The sequence below is a fragment of the Mauremys reevesii genome, linkage group 1 (genome assembly GCF_016161935.1).
Source record: "Mauremys reevesii isolate NIE-2019 linkage group 1, ASM1616193v1, whole genome shotgun sequence".
In the NCBI taxonomy this organism is placed as follows: Eukaryota; Metazoa; Chordata; order Testudines; family Geoemydidae; genus Mauremys; species Mauremys reevesii.
In genome coordinates, this window is record NC_052623.1 from 195,910,365 (window position 1) to 195,929,239 (window position 18,875).

The 18,875-nt window shown below is 40.2% G+C and overlaps 1 protein-coding gene across 2 annotated transcripts in view; it reads right to left on the reverse strand.

The window, feature by feature from the left end:
• CD96 (CD96 molecule) overlaps positions 1–7,155 on the reverse strand; it is a 40,696-nt gene extending 33,541 nt beyond the window's left edge. For both annotated transcript variants that reach the window (XM_039520837.1, XM_039520836.1), the window contains exons 1-2: positions 6,972–7,155; positions 2,664–3,095 (exon numbers count right to left, since the gene is read on the reverse strand). In XM_039520837.1, the coding sequence (XP_039376771.1) occupies positions 2,664–3,095; positions 6,972–7,038 (499 nt within the window). In that variant the 5' untranslated portion in view covers positions 7,039–7,155. The remainder of the gene's footprint in view (positions 1–2,663; positions 3,096–6,971) is intronic.
• Positions 7,156–18,875: the final 11,720 nt, after the last annotated feature.

Sequence of the window (18,875 nt, forward strand, 5' to 3'; positions counted from 1 at the left end):
ACTATCGCTGCATTACAAAAGGGCACTGATCAGCTTTTCATGATAGTCCAGAAAGGGGAAATAGTACAGCAAAAGATTCACTCCATGTACTTGAGAAATTAAACTGTCTGGGTGAGTCAGCAGATAAGTTACAGGTCATGCTGAGGTTTAAGTAAGGTCAATAGACAAACAGGAGAGCTATTTAAAACATGAATTCTTGACACAGGAGGTATTTTTGAAGACTACCTCTCTGCATTCTCACAATCCTGTGTCAACAGTTCTATTTTCCCTGCAGTTCTTTTATTCAGTTCTCTAGTAACAAACTGTCTGCTATGGTCCTACGTGATTGCCATTCACCATTTTTGTCTCCCTTAAAATATACATTGGCAATAGGCATACTGATAAATGTAGTAATATGTTTGGCTTGCTCTAGTAGGGGGCAGAGCACAGCTTGCTGGTTTGTGCTGTTTCTGCAAAAAGCCAGTCTGAAACTCACTGAACGTGAACAATAGTTGTCCTCATTTTAACCTATGTTGATGGTAATGCTAATGCTGGGCAGGTCTGCATCAGTAAGGAGAAAGGCTTCATTTCTTTAAGAAGGAGAGAGAAAACCCAGCACAATGAATAAGCTTTTAGTCAAATGCTTATCTAGCTAGTCCCTTCATTTCCTCCACCCAGTGCTCTCCACACTCTAGGGCTGTACCATAGCCATGGCATGGAAGCAGAACTTCCCATCCCACAGGGGTGTCAGAAGTGCACCTTGGCTATAGCACAGAGTGCTGGTGCAGTCCTTTTCACAGTGGCTGGTGGGTTTATAACCTCTCTAAGTTTTACTCATTCATTATTAACATTCTTTATAGTCTCAGTTCTCTTCCCTAGTTTATTTGATCTGCCTTTTGCTGTTAGTCAAATGGCAAGAAGATCCCCAAAGAGGAGACTATGCGGTAACTCCAAGGAACCTCCTGCACCCACGAGTTAAGATGGAATCTTCTCAATGAACCAACATTTGCCATTTCAACCCTAGTATTCATATTTTTGATCCAGAGCGATAGTTTGTCCTCGTTTGTTTCCGCAAGTCCATGCAGATGGTTTCTTGAGACTGGTCAGCCCAGATGTTAGTCCATGAAACTTAAAAAACAAATGTGAACTACTCAAAGCCACATTCTACATATGTAATCATAGCAACAACTCCAACCTGGAGAGACTCAGTTTCAGTTTGCACATCCCAGCATATGTCCCCTTTTGGTAAAAGATCTAACTTAAAGCCAACTTCTAAAGCCACTGAGTCAACAGTATTTGCCCTTGGGGCAGGTAGGTGACCCTTAATGCAGCAGCTGCCATTCTGTTTTGTGCCTCTTTTCTGTCCTACGCAAGGACAAACATGTCACTATCTTTTACCTTTCCTATACCCTTCAAACACTCCTCAGCGTCTGCATGCACATGAATGCAGTACACAGGAGAACAGGTACAACAAGTTACATAGCGCCCAAGCAATGGCAAATCAGAGTCCTCACTGCCATCTTCCCTGTTTCATTCCTGTAGTTTGTTAAATACTCGAAATCACATATTTCAGTTGTTTTTTAAGCAACCAAGAAAACCCAGCTGATGTGAACAACTAAATTCCTTCCTAAAATAAAAATAGCGCATTTCTTCACTTTTTTCATGTTATCTGAAAACAGGCAAAACTAATGTGATTTCTGATTTTCATTCAGATCAAAACTTTGAGCCAGGTTCCCTAACCTTCCAGCAAACTGGACCAAGTTCCTAAGCATCATATTCATGATTCTGGGTGGAAATCAGGTGGCACTCATTAACCTCATATGGCTCAGAGATGAAACTTGGCAAGTTCAGCAGACTTTAGTTTTTGAGCTAGTTCAAACTCAGGACTGGTATGAATTCATCCAAATCAAAACTGGAACCTCTGCATACCAAACCTACTGACCTTCAATAAAGCACTGTTCAACAAGAACTGAACTGCCACTCGCATGTAGTCAGCCAGCCCTGCCTTTGCTTCTACTATTTATTAGCTGTTTCTAGGAAGCATAGTGCAAGTTTGAGAGCTGGCTCAGAAAACATTTGAATCCCCATTTCCCAAACATACCCTTCAACTGAGGAAGTTAGCTACCTGTAGACATTGCAGCCTGGTTTTCAAAAACACCCAGCATTAACACTACACACATCAGTCTATGGGAATTGAGGGTGTTCAGCCCTTCTGTTGATCAGTCTCTTTATTAATAATTTCAACACACACAGAGTATAGTATGTTTGGAAGACAGGTGTCCTCCATCCCTAGGATGCTGCATGGCCCAGCCCATTTCCCAATTACCATTCTCTGTCCAGTATATCATAATTGTCCCTGATGAACACACATCATCCCTCCTCCCTGCCACTCACCTGGTTCCTTCCATCAACCTGCTCCAATATTCCTGCCCAGAAGTTAAATTGTGCTATGCTTCTCACCAGGTACTGTTTATATACGGAAAGGCAAGGCATACCAGGCTCTTGGACAACAGCTAAACCAGAGATAGCAACCTGTCTAAGCAGCAGCAGTACAATACAAGTGCACATCTGGAATTACAGAGCAAATTGAATGTAGCCAGACAAAAATATTCACAACATTTACTTGTTCTGTTTTTTTTCCTTAAGTGTTCCCAAAAAACAATAGGTATCTTAATATCACTTACCTTCTGCCTTGATAGTAAGATTAATTTCCGCAGCCTTTGTCCCATATGGGTAGGTAGCAAAGCTACACTCATACTGCCCACTGAGTGAGAGACTAACATTACGGAAATGTAGACTCCACCGTTGGCATTCCACCAGGTTTGCTCCGGCATCATGGGAACTCCAAGTCTTGTTAACATCTACCCAGCACTGGCGGGGAGTCTTACTGAAAGCCACTGAATAGTTATAAGAAGTCTTAGAAAAAGGTAAGTATGTAATGCCATACATAGGGTTATATACAGCTATTCTACTGGGTGGTGTATCATCGATCTTTGACCATTGTGTTTGTGTCAGATGGATCCAATCTGCGCTCAGGATGCTGCATTCCAGAGTCACGTCACTGCCAGGGAAAGCACGGACTGCTTCTGTATTTATAATGCTGCCTTCAAGCTGGCCTTAAAAAGAAACAGAACAATTGTCAAGTCAAGCAATGCTTATAAACAACTCCCCTTTAAATCTTCTTCTCAACACTGTTTGGTGCCTTCACTAGAGAGAGACACCTATATAATAATAAGCTGGGGCCTAAAATACAGTACTGTAATATTAAGTACAGTGAGAAGGTTCAGCAATTGATGGAAGTAGTAAATCATTAGTACAGATTCCAGAAAAGAAACTGGAGAAAAAAATAAGCAGTGACTCAAGTAGCTTGTACAGGATGGGGAGTGTTACTACATCATACTACCCAAAGAGAAAGGGGAGCTTAGTAGGTGGAGATGTTTCAAGAGATATGTAAAGCAGAAGCCAGGACTGCTTATTCCACAGCTCTCTTTGCAAGAACCAAGAAGTAATTAATCCTGCTTGCTAATTCTACTTTGTGCAATTGCATTCTGCCTTTTTCAATTACCCCTGCTGTTTTAATAGGAAAAGATGTTCTTTTACATGGACCTTGCTAGGCAGCTTCTGCATTCCGCCGTGGAGGTTGTATTTCAGTGTTGGAGGAAGAAGCCTCCTCATGTATGGTTTGTTTATCAGTTTGTTAATTTTCTGAGGCACTTTGAGGTCCTTTGTGCACCATATAAATACAGAGCTAATGCATTTGTGAAAGGAAAAGAAGTTTTCAGCCTTAAAAAAAAATAAAAATAAAAATAGCTGCTGCCACAGTGAAATTGACCTTTTCTCTTTCTTTTTCCTCCTGGGGGAAAAGAACTCTGATATATCTCCACTGTCTCTGTTGAGTTCCAAGGGACATGGAGTGCAACATATTCATATGCATGAAGTTCCCAGGTAGCTATCAATTGATGACATTACACAGAGCAGTCCCCTACAGCAGAACTCCACTTAACCAAACAACAGTGCCATACAACAAATACCCTTTTATCTGAAGTATTTGGCAGTCATGAGAAACTTTCAGAAAAAATGGATATGTATGAGCACCCTCAGGTATAGGGCTCACTCCCCCTTAGCATTCTTTTTAGCCTTTCCCCTTCTTTAAAGACCACTTTGTAAATTCTCACTATGTGCCCCTTCCCCCCCCCATTTCCCAAATGGTTTAGCTATGGTCAGAGCCATATTTATTACATCTCTCTCCCAAGCTTTTTGTGCCTCCCCATACCCTGCAGCCAACACCCTCAGGTCATTTTATTCATTATGAATTTTTAAAGGGACATAGCAATTTGATTTTATGTTATATGTAACCATGTCAGGGATGGTCTGACTCTAGATAATACTTAGTCCTGCCATGAGTGCAGGGGACTGGACTAGATGACCTCTCGAGGTCCATTACAGACTTCTATGATTCTATGTTCTACAGTCCCCTAAATGCCTGTTCAGACCGAGGACATGTAATGCAGCAGTGAACTCATTTGTCATTTATGCAGTGCTAATAGTGCTTTAGGATCTATATTGACAGCTATTAAGCCAAGATGCAGGCTCTGAAGGGCTTACAGTTGAATGCCCCAGTCCTGCAAGGAGTTCAGTGTGGACAGGTCTGTGAACCCACAAGGAGCTCATTGCAGAAAAACTGGTTCTAAAATAATCAAAATATGAAACCAAGTGAATAGAGCATGAAAAGCAATGTGACTGAATAGTCAGGTTAAGTGCACTTAACTCCAGCATTTTAATACCCCCATCATGTACATCCTTTACAGTAAAATAAAGGGGAGTAAGGTGGGCAAGTTAAGATTTAAGTGGAAGATTTGCTTAAATAAAAATCTCAGTATCTGTCCAGTATGACGACAGAGGCTGATCTAAGACCTCTACTTACTAAAGGCATCTGTTATATTCAAGAGGTACCATGACTTAAGTAGTTTCCAGACAGATAACTTGCAATGAAAATTATTTTTAATAGTACATATTAGAACAAAGAGCCACATCAAGCAGGAATTTGGGATAAACATTTTAATACTTCAACTTTTTTTTTTATTAATTGCTTAACACAGCACCAAATTAACAGAGTCCATTTTATCTAAAGGTGTGCAGCAGCTCTCTCATCTTGGCACTGGAATCTTGCCAATTGTTTTAACAACTCCAATTTTACCTCAACATTAAAAAAAAAATTAAGATACCCGTATGTCCATACTTAACCCCTTTTCCTGCAAGATGTTCCACCCATTCAGAGTATCGTGCTGCATGGGCAACTCAGACACTTAAGTTTAAAGTGGAAGGACTATGTTGGCACCAGAATAAATTGGTGTGCACTGGACATGATTAAATTTAGGCTGGAAATTAAAAGAAACTTTCTAATCGTCAGAGGAGGGAGGGTCTGGAACAGCCTTCCAGTAGGAACTTTGAGGGCAAACAACCTAAGGACTTCTAAGAGGGAGCTTGATAAATCTATGAATGGGATTATATGACAGGGCTGCCTCCAATACTAGGGGACTGGACTAAATGAACCACAAGGTCTCTTCCAGTTCTGTTTTCCTCAGTGCTCTGATTTTTATTAGGGCAGAACACCTGTAGCTGCAGAGAACTTTAATGGGAGTTTAGCCTGGATAAACAACTGAAGGATTTTGCCATAACTTCTGTTTTGTTGAGATTTAATATTGACAATTGTTTCTCTGTATGTAATATGGATTTTCATCTTATTTGGCTCTTCTCTCTATCTAAACTAAGCTAAGATTTTTTTTTCATTTTTATCATCATCAATTTCACTTACAGCAGTAGGAAATTTCCCAACCTGCTCCATCTATATGCAGTCATTGATAAACATACTCAGATACATCTTGCAGTACCTGGAAAATCTTTATATTTTGAATTGGAAATTGGACTCAAACCACAACATTCATATGCACACTCAGCCCTGGGTTTTAAGTACCCCAAAGGTCAGGATGCACAAATGAAGCGTTATGAGTTTCAGGCCCTGCTCTAATTTTTAACAAGGCTGGTTTTGATTAAGCTCCCCTGATACAGACACAGTAGCTCTCCCTTCTCTAAAGTCTTATTCTAATATTCAAAAGGCCTTGCTCTGGGGGCATGTCTACATAGGAGCTGGGAGATGCAATTCCCAGCTTGAGCAGACATACGTATACTAGCTCTGGTTTATCTAGCAGGCTAAGAGCAATGTGGCCACAGCAGCGCAGGTGGCAGCTCAGGCTAAGTATATAGACGGGAGTCCAGGTAGGGTGACCAGACAGCAAGTGTGAAAAAGCAGAACAGGGTGTGGGGGGTAATAGGAGCCTATATAAGAAAAAGACCCCAAAATTGGGACTGTCCCTATAAAATTGGGACATCTGGTCACTCTAGGTCCAGGTGGGACTGTACTCAGTCAGCTAACTTGAGCTGTTGCACTTGCTACCATGGTCACATGGCTCTTTTTGATGTGCTAGCTTGAACAGAGCTAGTATGTGTCTGTCCGTCCGTGCTGGGAATCATACCTACCAGCTGCTGTAGAGACATACTCCCAGTGACAACCTTGTGTTGCAAGCCCTTAATACAGTGCACAGACGGGAAAAAATCTTTCCAGGGTTTCCAAGCAGTCAGTATCATGGTTCTGAAATTAATGGTCACATTTCGGAGGGGAGGGGAAGAGGAAGTTAAAAACCCACACAGTTAGGAGGGAAGCAGTCATTTCTAAAACATATATTCTGCTAAAATGAGTGAGTTCTTTGCAATGAGAGAAACTGTGAAAATGGCTTATAGCTTTGAAGAAGCTGACTTGCTAGTCAGTACATCTAGTTAACATTTAATAGTAGTTATCTGTATCTTTCTGTAGCTATGAAAAAGTTGCCTTGAAACACAGTATCACTGTTAGCAGTTTGATTTTTGCCTTAATGTGAAATTTAAAACAGGTTTTTCTAAATTAAAGAAGCTCAGTCCATAAAACACTTACTTACCAGCAACACGATGTGTTAGGATGAACAAATACAACGCACAGGGAGGCCACCTTTTCTCCATCTTCATCGCTTGGTGTTACATTAACATTTCCATAGTTGTCTTAGTGATTGCTGCAAGTTCTTTGTAAAGGAAGCCAAACCAGTCTACTTTACGCGAACACGTCTGATCAACCCAGACACACCATTTCAGTATGGCTTCAGAGAAGAGCAACGTCGACAGGAAACTGAGGTTTTCACATCTGGTGTGTAAAATTAGTTCATCTTTTAAAACCTTTCTGTAAAGATCATGGCTAATTATTCAAAATATAAACCCTAGATGCGCTCTGAAAATGCTGTCTAAACAGTAAATTGATGACCACATATATTCTACAGCTCACATCCAAAACTCAGTGCATGGTCTTATTCTCTATATAGAACTTCCAGAATGGACACAGTTATTAAGATAAATGTAAACTTCTTGAAAATAGCCTAAATGTTTAAGAAGTGTATATGATGTGCTGTATAGAGCAGGGGTGCATTGTAACTAACAGAAATGCAACTATTTGCTGTGCAGTGTACGCCTACATTTTTAAGAACCCGTCAATGAGCAGACAGGAATTTTGTTCTCAAAGTTAATTCAACCTCTCAGGCCCGATTGAGGTGAGCAAATTTGACTATTGATGAACACATCTGTACTATAATGTTAATTACCATGATGTGGAACACGGTTTGGACTCAGTGTAGAGCAGGAAAAACTCTGTTCAACATTATGTGAGCTAACAGCATCTGTGTTGCTAAAACCATTACTATTACTACTGCTAATAACATAGTTGAAATCAATGGGACTACTCTAATTTGTAAAGATTACTCCTGTAAGTAAGGGCTTGCAAAATCAGGCCTTCAGAAAGCTCTTCATGGCAGGAACTCCATGTTTATTTGTTTTGGTAAGGTCCACATGCATCTATGGCACTACATAAAATATCGGTGAATCAATCTATTTGTCCATTCTTCTGTGTTTTTTCCTTCCCATGTGCCTCCAGAGTAGTTTGGTGTACAACCTACATGCTACATTCACTGGTCAGAGAATTAGTGCATTGGGGTATTTCCAGTTATACTGATTGTTTTGTTTTTGTCTTGTTTCCTGTTCAATTATTTGCCACAGTATCACAAACTGCAGAATTGTGAGTGAAAGTTTAATTAGTATGGTAAACCCCGTGCAACTTAAAATCATGCAGGCTGAGTTTGAAGTGTTGTCATTGTTAGCTTCTTGAAAGTTACAACTGTTGCATTTGGAGCGTACAGCTTGTGCAAATCCTGTCCCCATTTACACTGTGTCAAAGAAGCAGAAATCCCACAAAACTGTCCCATAGCATTTGTAAAACCATAAACCAGATGTACTATTGCTGGTGACGCACCTCCTCACAACATTGTTTTGGGTTTCTGGGAGCTTGCACAGCATCCCTATTGTTTACTGCTGCCCCCACTAATTCACATTTCCCAATCTGCTCAATCACATTTCGGTAAGGTCCATGCCTTTTATTACAGATGGGGACACTTGGGCTTTGTCTATACTAAACAAGTTCCCCACCAGTTTAACTAAATCTACTTAAACTGGTGCAAATCTCTAACATAGGTGCACTTAAACTGCTGTTATAACCCTTGTGTATAAATAATTTATTTTAAGTTGGTAAATGACCAATGAAAAGAAATACAAATTTAGCAAGGTTCAAATAGTTTAAATACATCTATATGAGGGTTTGTACTGGTTTAACTAGATCTATGATACTAAGATTGAGGCTTAGGAGCTGCAAGTGGCTCTTTAATGTGTCTCCTATGGCTCTTTGCGGCACATGGTATTAAAACACTGTGAATTAATTATTAACCAATCTAAGATATTAACCAATCAGGATGCTTTTACTGTGTTATTAACCAATTGTAGAATACTTGGCCAGTCATTTTGCGGTGAGAATATTAGATATATTTTCTCACTGGACCAAATGACACAGTGTTTTAATACCATGTGCTGTAATATATATAAAATAGTAAATGAAACAATGAATTCATGCTACTGTGGCTCTTTTGGGTAATGTTGATCACTAATTTGGCTCCTGAACCACTGAGATCTGAGTATCACTGAACTAGATCAATTTTAGATCATTTCATTAAACTGTGCACTCTTCCAGTAAAGACATGTACAGTATCCTTATAAAGGGACAAATTTGAAAATAGAAATGAGAAAAAATATTCTAGCACTACCAGTTTCTCCTCCAGTAATTTTGTTCTTCCCCTTTCCTTGTGTGTTAGATTAATTGTTGAAATTCTTTTTAATACATGTGGCTGTTCTTTAAAAAAAGAGTTTTGGTGTTTTTCCTGCTTGTTTTATAATGTAAAAGCAAACTTGAAACTGGACTTCAAAGCTTGAGCTTCAGTCTTAGCCAAAATTAGTGGTCTTCAGTGCAGATTCACACAGTCAGATTGACAACACACTAGTTGCATGCACATAGGTCCTAGTAAATAACTCAATATTTGCTGAGGACCAGTGTCACTTAATTTTATGACAATAGGGCTCTATTTTCACAAAAATAACTCTGAGCTGCACACTTACAGTGAGCAACTATTTATTTTATACACAGTTGCTTTTCACATGCAGCTCAAGGTCTATTTTTTAGGAAGTTTAGTGCACTGGTAATGGTTTTTCAAACCGAATAAATTGGTTTTGAGCCTTTTTTCTGCTCATCCTTGGATTTCTTTTTCTAAAATGACAACAAAACAACAAGACAGAAGCAAGGTGAGTACCCCTCACACAAAGGCAATACCTGACCCTATTACTGATCAGTGAAATTGTGCTCTAGCTGAGCCAGAACCCGACATCCCCATTCCTAAACATAGGCCACTGGGGGATAAATCTTTGCTTCTAACTCCAATGCCATCTCTTGTTCTCATTACTTTAAATCCTGACCCCATCCTTAAGACAGCTGTGCTGCCAACATAGTAAATGTCATGACTATGCTCGGAAGCAATGAGATGCTGTATGGTAAACAAGACGTTCAAACCATAGTTTTCAGCAGTCATTTGGGAGAAGCAAAAATGCACTCTGACATGTGCACTCCCCAGTTTCCAACTCAGGGAACAGTGGTAATAGATAAATTGCTGACATCTCAGCCAGCTGCAAAAACAAGAGTCCAAGACAAATCAACTTGACTCCAAACTTCTGAGGGGGAATCCATGAATAGAGTTCTTCTATCTGCCCCTGCTGAGCAGTACCCAGCAACAAACTTTTGAACTACTGGGGGAAAGGCTTTTGTGTGACATGCCAGAAAAACCTCACACGAGCAGCTTTTATTGGTCTCAGAAACATACATCACAATTTGAAATGACAGCACAGTGTGTTGTAGGAGGCATCCACACAAAGGTCACTCAGCAGCATTTTTTTAATCAGTAGGTCATTTGGCCTGACCTCAAAGTTTGCTCCTCCAACGAGAGACGGTCTGACAATGTTATGGTTTTATATCGAGTTTCGTTGGTTGAATGTTGTCACTCAGCATTCATATTGTGGCTTGCTCATGTGCAAGCCATTTCCCTCCAACCTGCCTCCAGATTTCACAGGTCTTACTCTGAACACAACAGCCCGCCCATAGGAATGGCAGATCAACATCAATAGGTAACAACTGCCAATGTAATCTACAATTATATCGGAGATGCAAAACTTGTCTCCGCCTACTAGCTGTATCCCTACCACCAAGCACTTCTTTGTAATACTCATGAACAGAGAGCATGAAAATCATCCAAAACCACCACTACCTTTTAACAGAAGGACTGTTTCCCTCAGGAGGGAGAGTTCTCTGCCATCATATCACATACCATTGTGAGAACCTGTAAGCTTTCACAAAGCTAAATAAGCCTGGGCTAGGAGAAATAGAATATTTCTGCAGAGGTGAGGGCTCAGTAGATGGCACGTTGGAGATTGTCAGCAATGAGTTTCTCCATTGGAGATGCAACTCCATGGGAGCTAGCCACACAAAGCAAGTGTCCCTGTGTAGCAGCCTCGAATTTATCACCATGTGGTCTATGACTGCTTCAAAGCAGCTCTAGAAGACCTGGTGGCAGGTCAGTGTACATTAGTACCAAGCGGTCTTTGTGCTGCACTGCTGGTAGTGCAAAGTTGAAAGATTAAGAAAAAGCCAATGTAGGTAAGGCTTGAGATAGTGTTTTTTTGGATGTGGGCAGCACAGCATGAGGGGGACTCCCCAGCAGAGTCTTTTGGAGAAGACTTAAGACAAACATACTACAGCTGTCAATCATTAAAGATCCAACTTCTGTTTTGTAAGAATAGGGATGTTAGCTCCAGTGCCTTGTCTAAATTCCAGCTATGGAAATTACTTTCTGCCTCTTTGAATTCCTTCTGCAGTTCCACTTGGGTCTTCTAATTTTCTTCAATCTTTGCCTCAGACTTAGTGTTTCCATGTTTATGAATAGTTACTGCTTTCCACCACATAGGTGGGATCATTTCGATAGTGGTTGGATTGTATAATGTGCATTTCATTCTGTAAAGCACTCAGACACTTTATGTAAAAAGGTGTTCTATGAATGCAAACTATTTGTACTTTCAAGCACCCTCAGAATTCTCTTATGTAGATTTAATATTTATCTGACAAATTCTGAATGTAGGAGACCAATTATTATTTGCAGCCAGTAGATGGCACTGACAATTCATATCAGTACATCACAACTCGAATAACTCAAATTCATCTCATCTCCTTTATGACAGTAAGTGTATCCAATTTTGGGGGGCGATGGCTGTAGGGGTCCTCTAATTATTTTCTGCAGAGGCATTCACCACCGAAGCAGGCATTTTGAATGATAAAAATGACTTTTTCCATGGAAGTCATGCCGGTCCCCTCCATTATACTTCATGTTCACAAAAAACCTCAATTGCAATACAATTCTTCTCCCTCAATTACAGTAAGCAGCAACCAAGAAGAAAGAAGAACGGCAGTCGTTCCCACAGAAAAAGAAATCTTGAACTCTAGGGACAAATTCAATTATTCACAAAGAGAACCTTTTCAGAAATGCAGGGGCCTGAGCTAGTCCTGCTGGAGGCAAGGAATGATTACTCTTGCAAACTAGCGTCCTCTAAACATTGCTTAAAGGAAGCACTGCTCCCAGATGAAAAAGCAGTATATACTTTGAAGAAGGAATTTCATTAAAAAGTAAACTAACCTTTTAGGTTTGCTTGATGTTTAGCACCCATAGTCCTACATTGCCACCCTGTTTTAGTTTTGAACTTCATTGAAAATAGTAATAACTACTGTTACCAGGCAACTTTCAACAAAGCAACTCACTGAGTTATGATTAAAGGGCCACTCAGGTGCGGGGCAGGACAGTTTAGTTTAATGGGATAGGACACTGGGACAGGAGTGAAGCAACCTGGGTTCTAGTCCTGTTTTTGCAACTGGCCCTCTGCATGATCACAGGCCAGATTTTACTATTCTGTTTCCTCACCCAACCTTTGTGCATCTTGTCTATTTACAGTGTTATTTCTTCAGGATAAGGACTATCTCTCACATTGTGTTTGCAAAGTGCCTAGCACAGTGGGGCCTCAGTTTCATCTGGAGACCCTTCAGAACCATCCACATGCAGATAAAGTTAAACTTCATCTTCATTTCAAAAATAATTGTTTCAGAAACAAAAGTTGCTGTTGCAAAAAACATATTTAAAAGTATATATTTACTTTTCACTCATTATTATTATTTCTTTTGGACTGGATCATGAAAGCAGACTCACTTTTGCATATAATAATTTCCAGGCTGGTCTGCACAAGCTCACAGTTGCTGACACAGTAGGGTCGAGTATGTTTTTTTTTTTTTTTTTTTTTTAAACTGTGTCTACTAGAATTAAAGACAAACCCTTATGCCAACATTTCATTTGGCCTTTAGTTCTGTAGAAGCCTTGAGGCCAAATTAACCTGACAATATCCCTTTAATGAAGTCTCTTAACCATCCTTATGTAGCTGATAAATACTGTTTTCTCCATTGTAGAGATTGGGAAGCTGGCACAGAAATGAATTGATTTGTCTTAGGTCTCAAATCAAGCAAAATGGCAATGCTAGGGTAACAACCCAGGAACCCTGACTCCCTGTCCTGTGTTCTAACTGTTAGAAACACTGCAAGTTATCTTAGCGACTTCCCGGATTAAACAAGGGCCATTTTCAAGACATTACTAGAAAATATTATCATTGTGGGAAAGATTCTTCCTCAATGAATTAATCCATAAGTCAGTTTGAGGCTTTAAATTTCATGACATAGCTAAAAGCCAAACAGCAATGATGGTCAACAAATCAAAAGATGAGACATCTCTAGGAAATTCAAGCTATTAAGGAACTATATATTCAGCCTTCACAGTGAAACATATATGTCCAGGGATAATAAGTGAAAACAACTAGCTTTCTCACTTACACCCCAGTCAGCTCCGGAGCATCATCTTCTCCCCTGCCAGAACCAACATAACTCTCTAAACACTGTATCACAGAGTACAGCTGACAGGAAAAGCAAATGCTATTTAAAACAAAACAAAACCAAACCACCACTAACAAAGGAAAACTATTATGACAGAGTCAGACTGAGGGTTTCCAGCAAATTAAAGACTGCAAAGAGCTATTATTTTCCAATGCAAACTAGATGCCTGTCACATTAACCCTGCCTGTTAGTTACTGCTTCTACTTCAACTGTGGCAGAACAGCGGTTTTCTCCTTTTAGCCCTGCACCAAATACATTTGTTTACATGCACATTCTATTCCCTGACCACCCCCATCTAGAAAAAAAACCATCGAATTATAAGAACTCAGCCACATAAGATTGTTTGCAGTGTTGTTCTTGTAGCTATGTTGGTCCCAGGATATTAGAGACACAAGGTGGATGAGGTAATATATTTTACTGAACCAACTTCTGTTGGTGAATGAGCAAGCTTTCGAGCTACACAGAGCTGAAAGAGCTCTGTGTAGCTCGAAAGCATGTCTCTTTCACCAACAGAAGTTGGTCCAATAAAAGATAGTACCTCACCCACCTCGTCTCCCACATATTGTGATACAGAGCGCTATAAAAAGCCATTTGTTAGAAAAGGGTTAACCACTTATAATGTCAGTAAGCATAGTCATGTTAAACTACAGACTCTTTTAGAGGGTAATACCCTGTATTTACCACCACGTTCCATGTGAAAAGATTAAGTTTCTAGCATTTATGATTTTGAAGAAAAATCTTCAGATGGTCATTAAAAGCAGTTATTTCTGGCCGAGTCTGCAAACGTCTTGAAACAATAGTGCTAAGAGGGGTATGGACTCCTTCTGTTCATTTCAGTACGGAACTCAAGACCAATGTTGATTATTTTAAATAATCACTATTTCACTGTTCATCAAAGCCCATAAAGAAGGATGATCACCTCATGCATCTCTCTACAGTGAGTGGCATCTGGTTCAGCCATCTCAAAGGTGTGGAGCTTTGTTTGGGAGCAGAACTTGGGACAGTACCACTTTTTCCCCCTGGTTCGATCCCTCATCCTAGATTCTATTTCCATCTCTGCCATTGACTTCTTTATGATCTAATCACTGCCAACATCTTGTTATCGACCTACTGATATACCTTGGTAAGTGATTGCATGCCACAGCTTCCCTGTTCTGATTTCCCCTTTCTTACAATTGGTTAACCTTTGCAACATCACAATATTAGTAACGTATTTTGAGATTTTTGATTTGAGAAGTTCCATTTCATCATCCTCTCCAATTTACAAATGAATATGTTGAAGCACAGTAGCTTACGGGATTGTCTAATGCAACATAGCAACTCAGTGGCAGATTCAGTATGGTTTCAAGTTCCCAATTCCAAAATTTATCATCATTGTTTATGCAGAAGAAATTCCCTAAATCTTATTCCCATATGTTGAAGCCACTTTCTGCCCCTTGAAAAAAAAAATCACACAGTAAATTAACTTCTCTTATGATAATTGTATTTTAAAAAGGAGCATCTTGCAAGAGCCTCCTTAAATGCAGTAAGCTGGAGAACTGCACTATGAGCGAGCACAGAACAAACTGACTTATTTAAATATAATCCCACATTTTAATCACAAGCAGGGGGTGGGGGGGAAATCTTAATTGTTGAACTGAAATAAGTTGATTTGCTGTGAATCAGATTTTCAAAAGGACACACACAACAGGGGAAGTGGAATACATCGGGCAAGGAGAGACAGCTGCAACAATTACAAGTAATATTTTTCTCTTAAAATTGGGCAATTACACATCGTCAATTTCTATAACAGATGTTACAACATGATAAAGAGCTTATTAGGGAAAAAACACAGCATGGATTTACTAGGGACTAGTTTAAAAGCCCAACAGATTGGTCTGTAGGAGGAGTAGAACAGAATCTTTTCAAGCTAGCTTCACTGACATTAATGAATACACTAGAGGTGCATTTGGCCTGTGATGTTTAGTTTGAAAAGAGTTGATTGTGGTCATTTACAATGCTAGGAAAGTATTGGGATGAAGTATTTGGGATGAAGATCAGTGGAACTGACCGGCTGCTCAGAACACAGGTATAATATTAGAAGTCTGATTTAATATCTTGTTCTACCAGCGAAGCTTGTGGCTAAACAGGAAATAAAACTCATCTATCCTTATTAGATTTGGGCTATAATCTCATATCACTCAGATATTGGACTTTTCTAGCAGGCTTCCTGAATTGCTTCCATACTGCTATCAGCAGCATAAGGTAACAATGCAATTGTGGCACTAGACAACTCAGCAGCAGTACAGTTTAGATGGACTCCAAAATAGACTGTGAATCCAAAGTATGCTCATGTTTAGTGGCTTGAACAACAGAAATATCAAGCAAAACCTGCCAGAGAAACAGACAGGATAGATGAGTATTTTCATCAGTGATGATAAACAAAAGAGCATCATCTAGCTACACTACAGCGTCTATATTTAAAAAAATTGGGTGCAGCAAGTGTGGTATTTCTTCTTTTCCTCTCTGCTCACTGTAGGCAGGCAGTGCTGTTAAAGAAAACTAAGCCCAATGCGCACCAGCAACTGCTTTCCTTCTACACGTGGCAACAAAATTCTCCTTTGACCTCAGTGTTGAAGTAACAAAACCTGAGACTATCTTCTACAGCTGTTCTGTATCATCTGGCCTGATAAGACACAGACTCAAACTTGCCCATTTTATTTTTAGGCTGTTCATTACAAAGGCAACATTTGCAATTCCATTTTTAAAAAAATTGTTTGTGTTATAGAATAGCAAGTTGTGTTTTAGACTCAGGTAATAACATCTTTGAGTCTGATGATGTAGTTAACAAAAAAAGATTGGACATGCCAAAATAAGGTACTGTCCCTTGAATAACCATAGGAGAGCAGCAGGAATCCAGAAGTGTAGAGCAGAAGTCAACAGAGACTGTCTAAAGAAGATGTGCACCCAACTCCACTAGGCTCCTGTGAATATCTCAGCCAGAGCAAACACGCAGAGAGGGTATGAGGTGTATCCAGTTTCACACACACACCATGTATACAAAAAAACTCCTGCTTAACATCTTCCCACTCTGTCTCCTGAGCAGTGATACCAGAAGGCAATACAAGTAATATGTCTATGAAAAAAATCAGTTAAATCTAATCTGGGAACACCAGCACTAACTTTCATTGATTGCATTTGTTTCTGTAATTTTGGGAGATTATGTTGCATTCTTCATAGGGAGCAAAAGTTGAATCCCTGCTTAAAATGCAAAATTCACCCTTAACTATATGGCTGTGACTCATGTCTCCATAATATGCCACCTGCAGAAAGTAATAAGGGCCTTGTGAGGAAAAGGAAACTGAAATCCCAAAACAGATTGTGGACAATAAGTAATAGAGTTGGCTGACTAATTATTACATGACTAATATATGATTTATAAACTATAACCTGAATATAAAGATAAACCTTCTGGACTTCTTTTTGGGTGAGCAGTTAGCTAGCCCAGAAAGTTTGAGGAAATTCACCTCTCAGGACTTTACCGTTACAATATTGTTTTCCACTTATATATGAGTTGAAGCAGTGGGGCTACTCAAGGGAGGAACTCCCCTTCCCAGTCTTGGGCACACTAAAATGGCCAATAGTCTGTACAGATTCACACATGCTATCTTCACATCTTTAAATCCTAATCTTGACAAGACCTTAGAAATCTCTCTTAACATGGTTCTCAGAAAAGTATTCTTGCTACCCTGGGTGAAGGGAATCTTGTTAATGCCACATTCATCACATTAAAACACTGAGGAATCCTTGTGGCACCTTAGAGACTAACAAATTTATTTGAGCATAAGCTTTCGTGGGCTACAACCCACTTAATCAGATGCATGGAGTGGAAAATACAGTAGGCAGGTATACAAATATAGCACATGAAATGATGGGAGTTGCCTTACCAAGTGGGGGGTCAGTGCTAACAAGGCCAGTTCAATCAGGGTGGAAGTGGCCCATTCCCAGGGCCAGCTCCAGGCACCTGTGGAGGAAGCACGTGCCTGGGGCGGCACATGCTAAGGGGCAGCATTCTGTCCATTCTTGGGGCGGGACAGTCCGAGCGGCTTTTTTTTTTTGTTTGTTTGGGGCGGCAAAAATGGTAGAGCCGGCCTGGCCCATTCCCAACGGTAGACAAGAATGGGTGAATATCAACAAAGGGGAAATTACTTTTTGTAGTGACCCAGCCACCCCCAGTCTTTATTCAGGCCTAATTTGATGGTGTCAAGTTTGCAAATTAATTCCAGTTCTGCAGTTTCTCGTTGAAGTCTGTTTTTGAAGTTTTTTTGGCTGAAGAATGGCCACTTTTAAGTCTGTTATTGAGTGTCCAAGGAGATTGAAGTGCTCTTCTACTGGTTTTTGAATGTTACAATTCTTGATGTCTGATTTGTGTCCATTTATTCTTTTGCATAGAGACTGTCCGGTTTGGCCAATGTACATGGCAGAGGGGCATTGCTGGCACATGATGGCATATATCACATTGGTAGATGTGCAGGTAAACGAGCCCCTGATGGTGTGGCTGATGTGGTTAAGTCCTATGATGGTGTCCATTGAATAGATATGCAGACAGAGTTGGCAATGGGGTTTGTTGCAGGGTTTGGTTCCTGGGTTAGAGTTTCTGTTGTGTGGTGTGTAGTTGCTGGTGAGTATTTGCTTCAGGTTGCGGGGCTGTCTAAAGCGAGGACTGGCCTGTCTCCCAGGGTCTGTGAGAGTGAGGGATCGTCCTTCAGGATAGATTGTAGATCCTTGATGATGCACTGGAAAGGTTTTAGTTGGAGGCTGTAGGTGATGGCTAGTGGCATTCTGTTACTTTCTTTGTTGGGCCTGTCCTGCAGTAGGTGACTTCTGGGTACCCTTTTGGCTCTATCAATCTGTTTCTTCACTTTACCAGGTGGGCATTGTAGTTTTAATAATGCTTGATAGAGATCCCATAAGTGTTTGTCTCTGTCTGAGGGATTGGAGCAAATTTGGTTGTATTTTAAGGCTTGGCTGTAGACAATGGATCATGTGATGTGGTCTGGATGAAAGCTGGAGGCATGTAGGTAAGTATAGCGGTCAGCAGGTTTCCAGTATAGGGTGGTGTTTATGTGGCCATCACTTATTAGCACTGTAGTGTCCAGGAAGTGGATCCCTTGTGTGGACTGGTCCAGGCTGTCACTAAAACATGGCGGTCACTAGTGAGTCCAATGGAGTGGGGACAAGGCCTAAAGTTTGGCGATTTATTTGCTAGAATTTTAGCAAGCAGGACTTAGGATCACACATTCAAACACAAGAAAGGAGTTTTGTCTGGATACAAATGCCAGCCCCATGTGACCTGCTGTGCCTTGGGGAACCAGTCAAGTTCTGTCTTGTGGTGGGAGAGGATGTAGCTATTTCCTTTCAAGAGACCAAA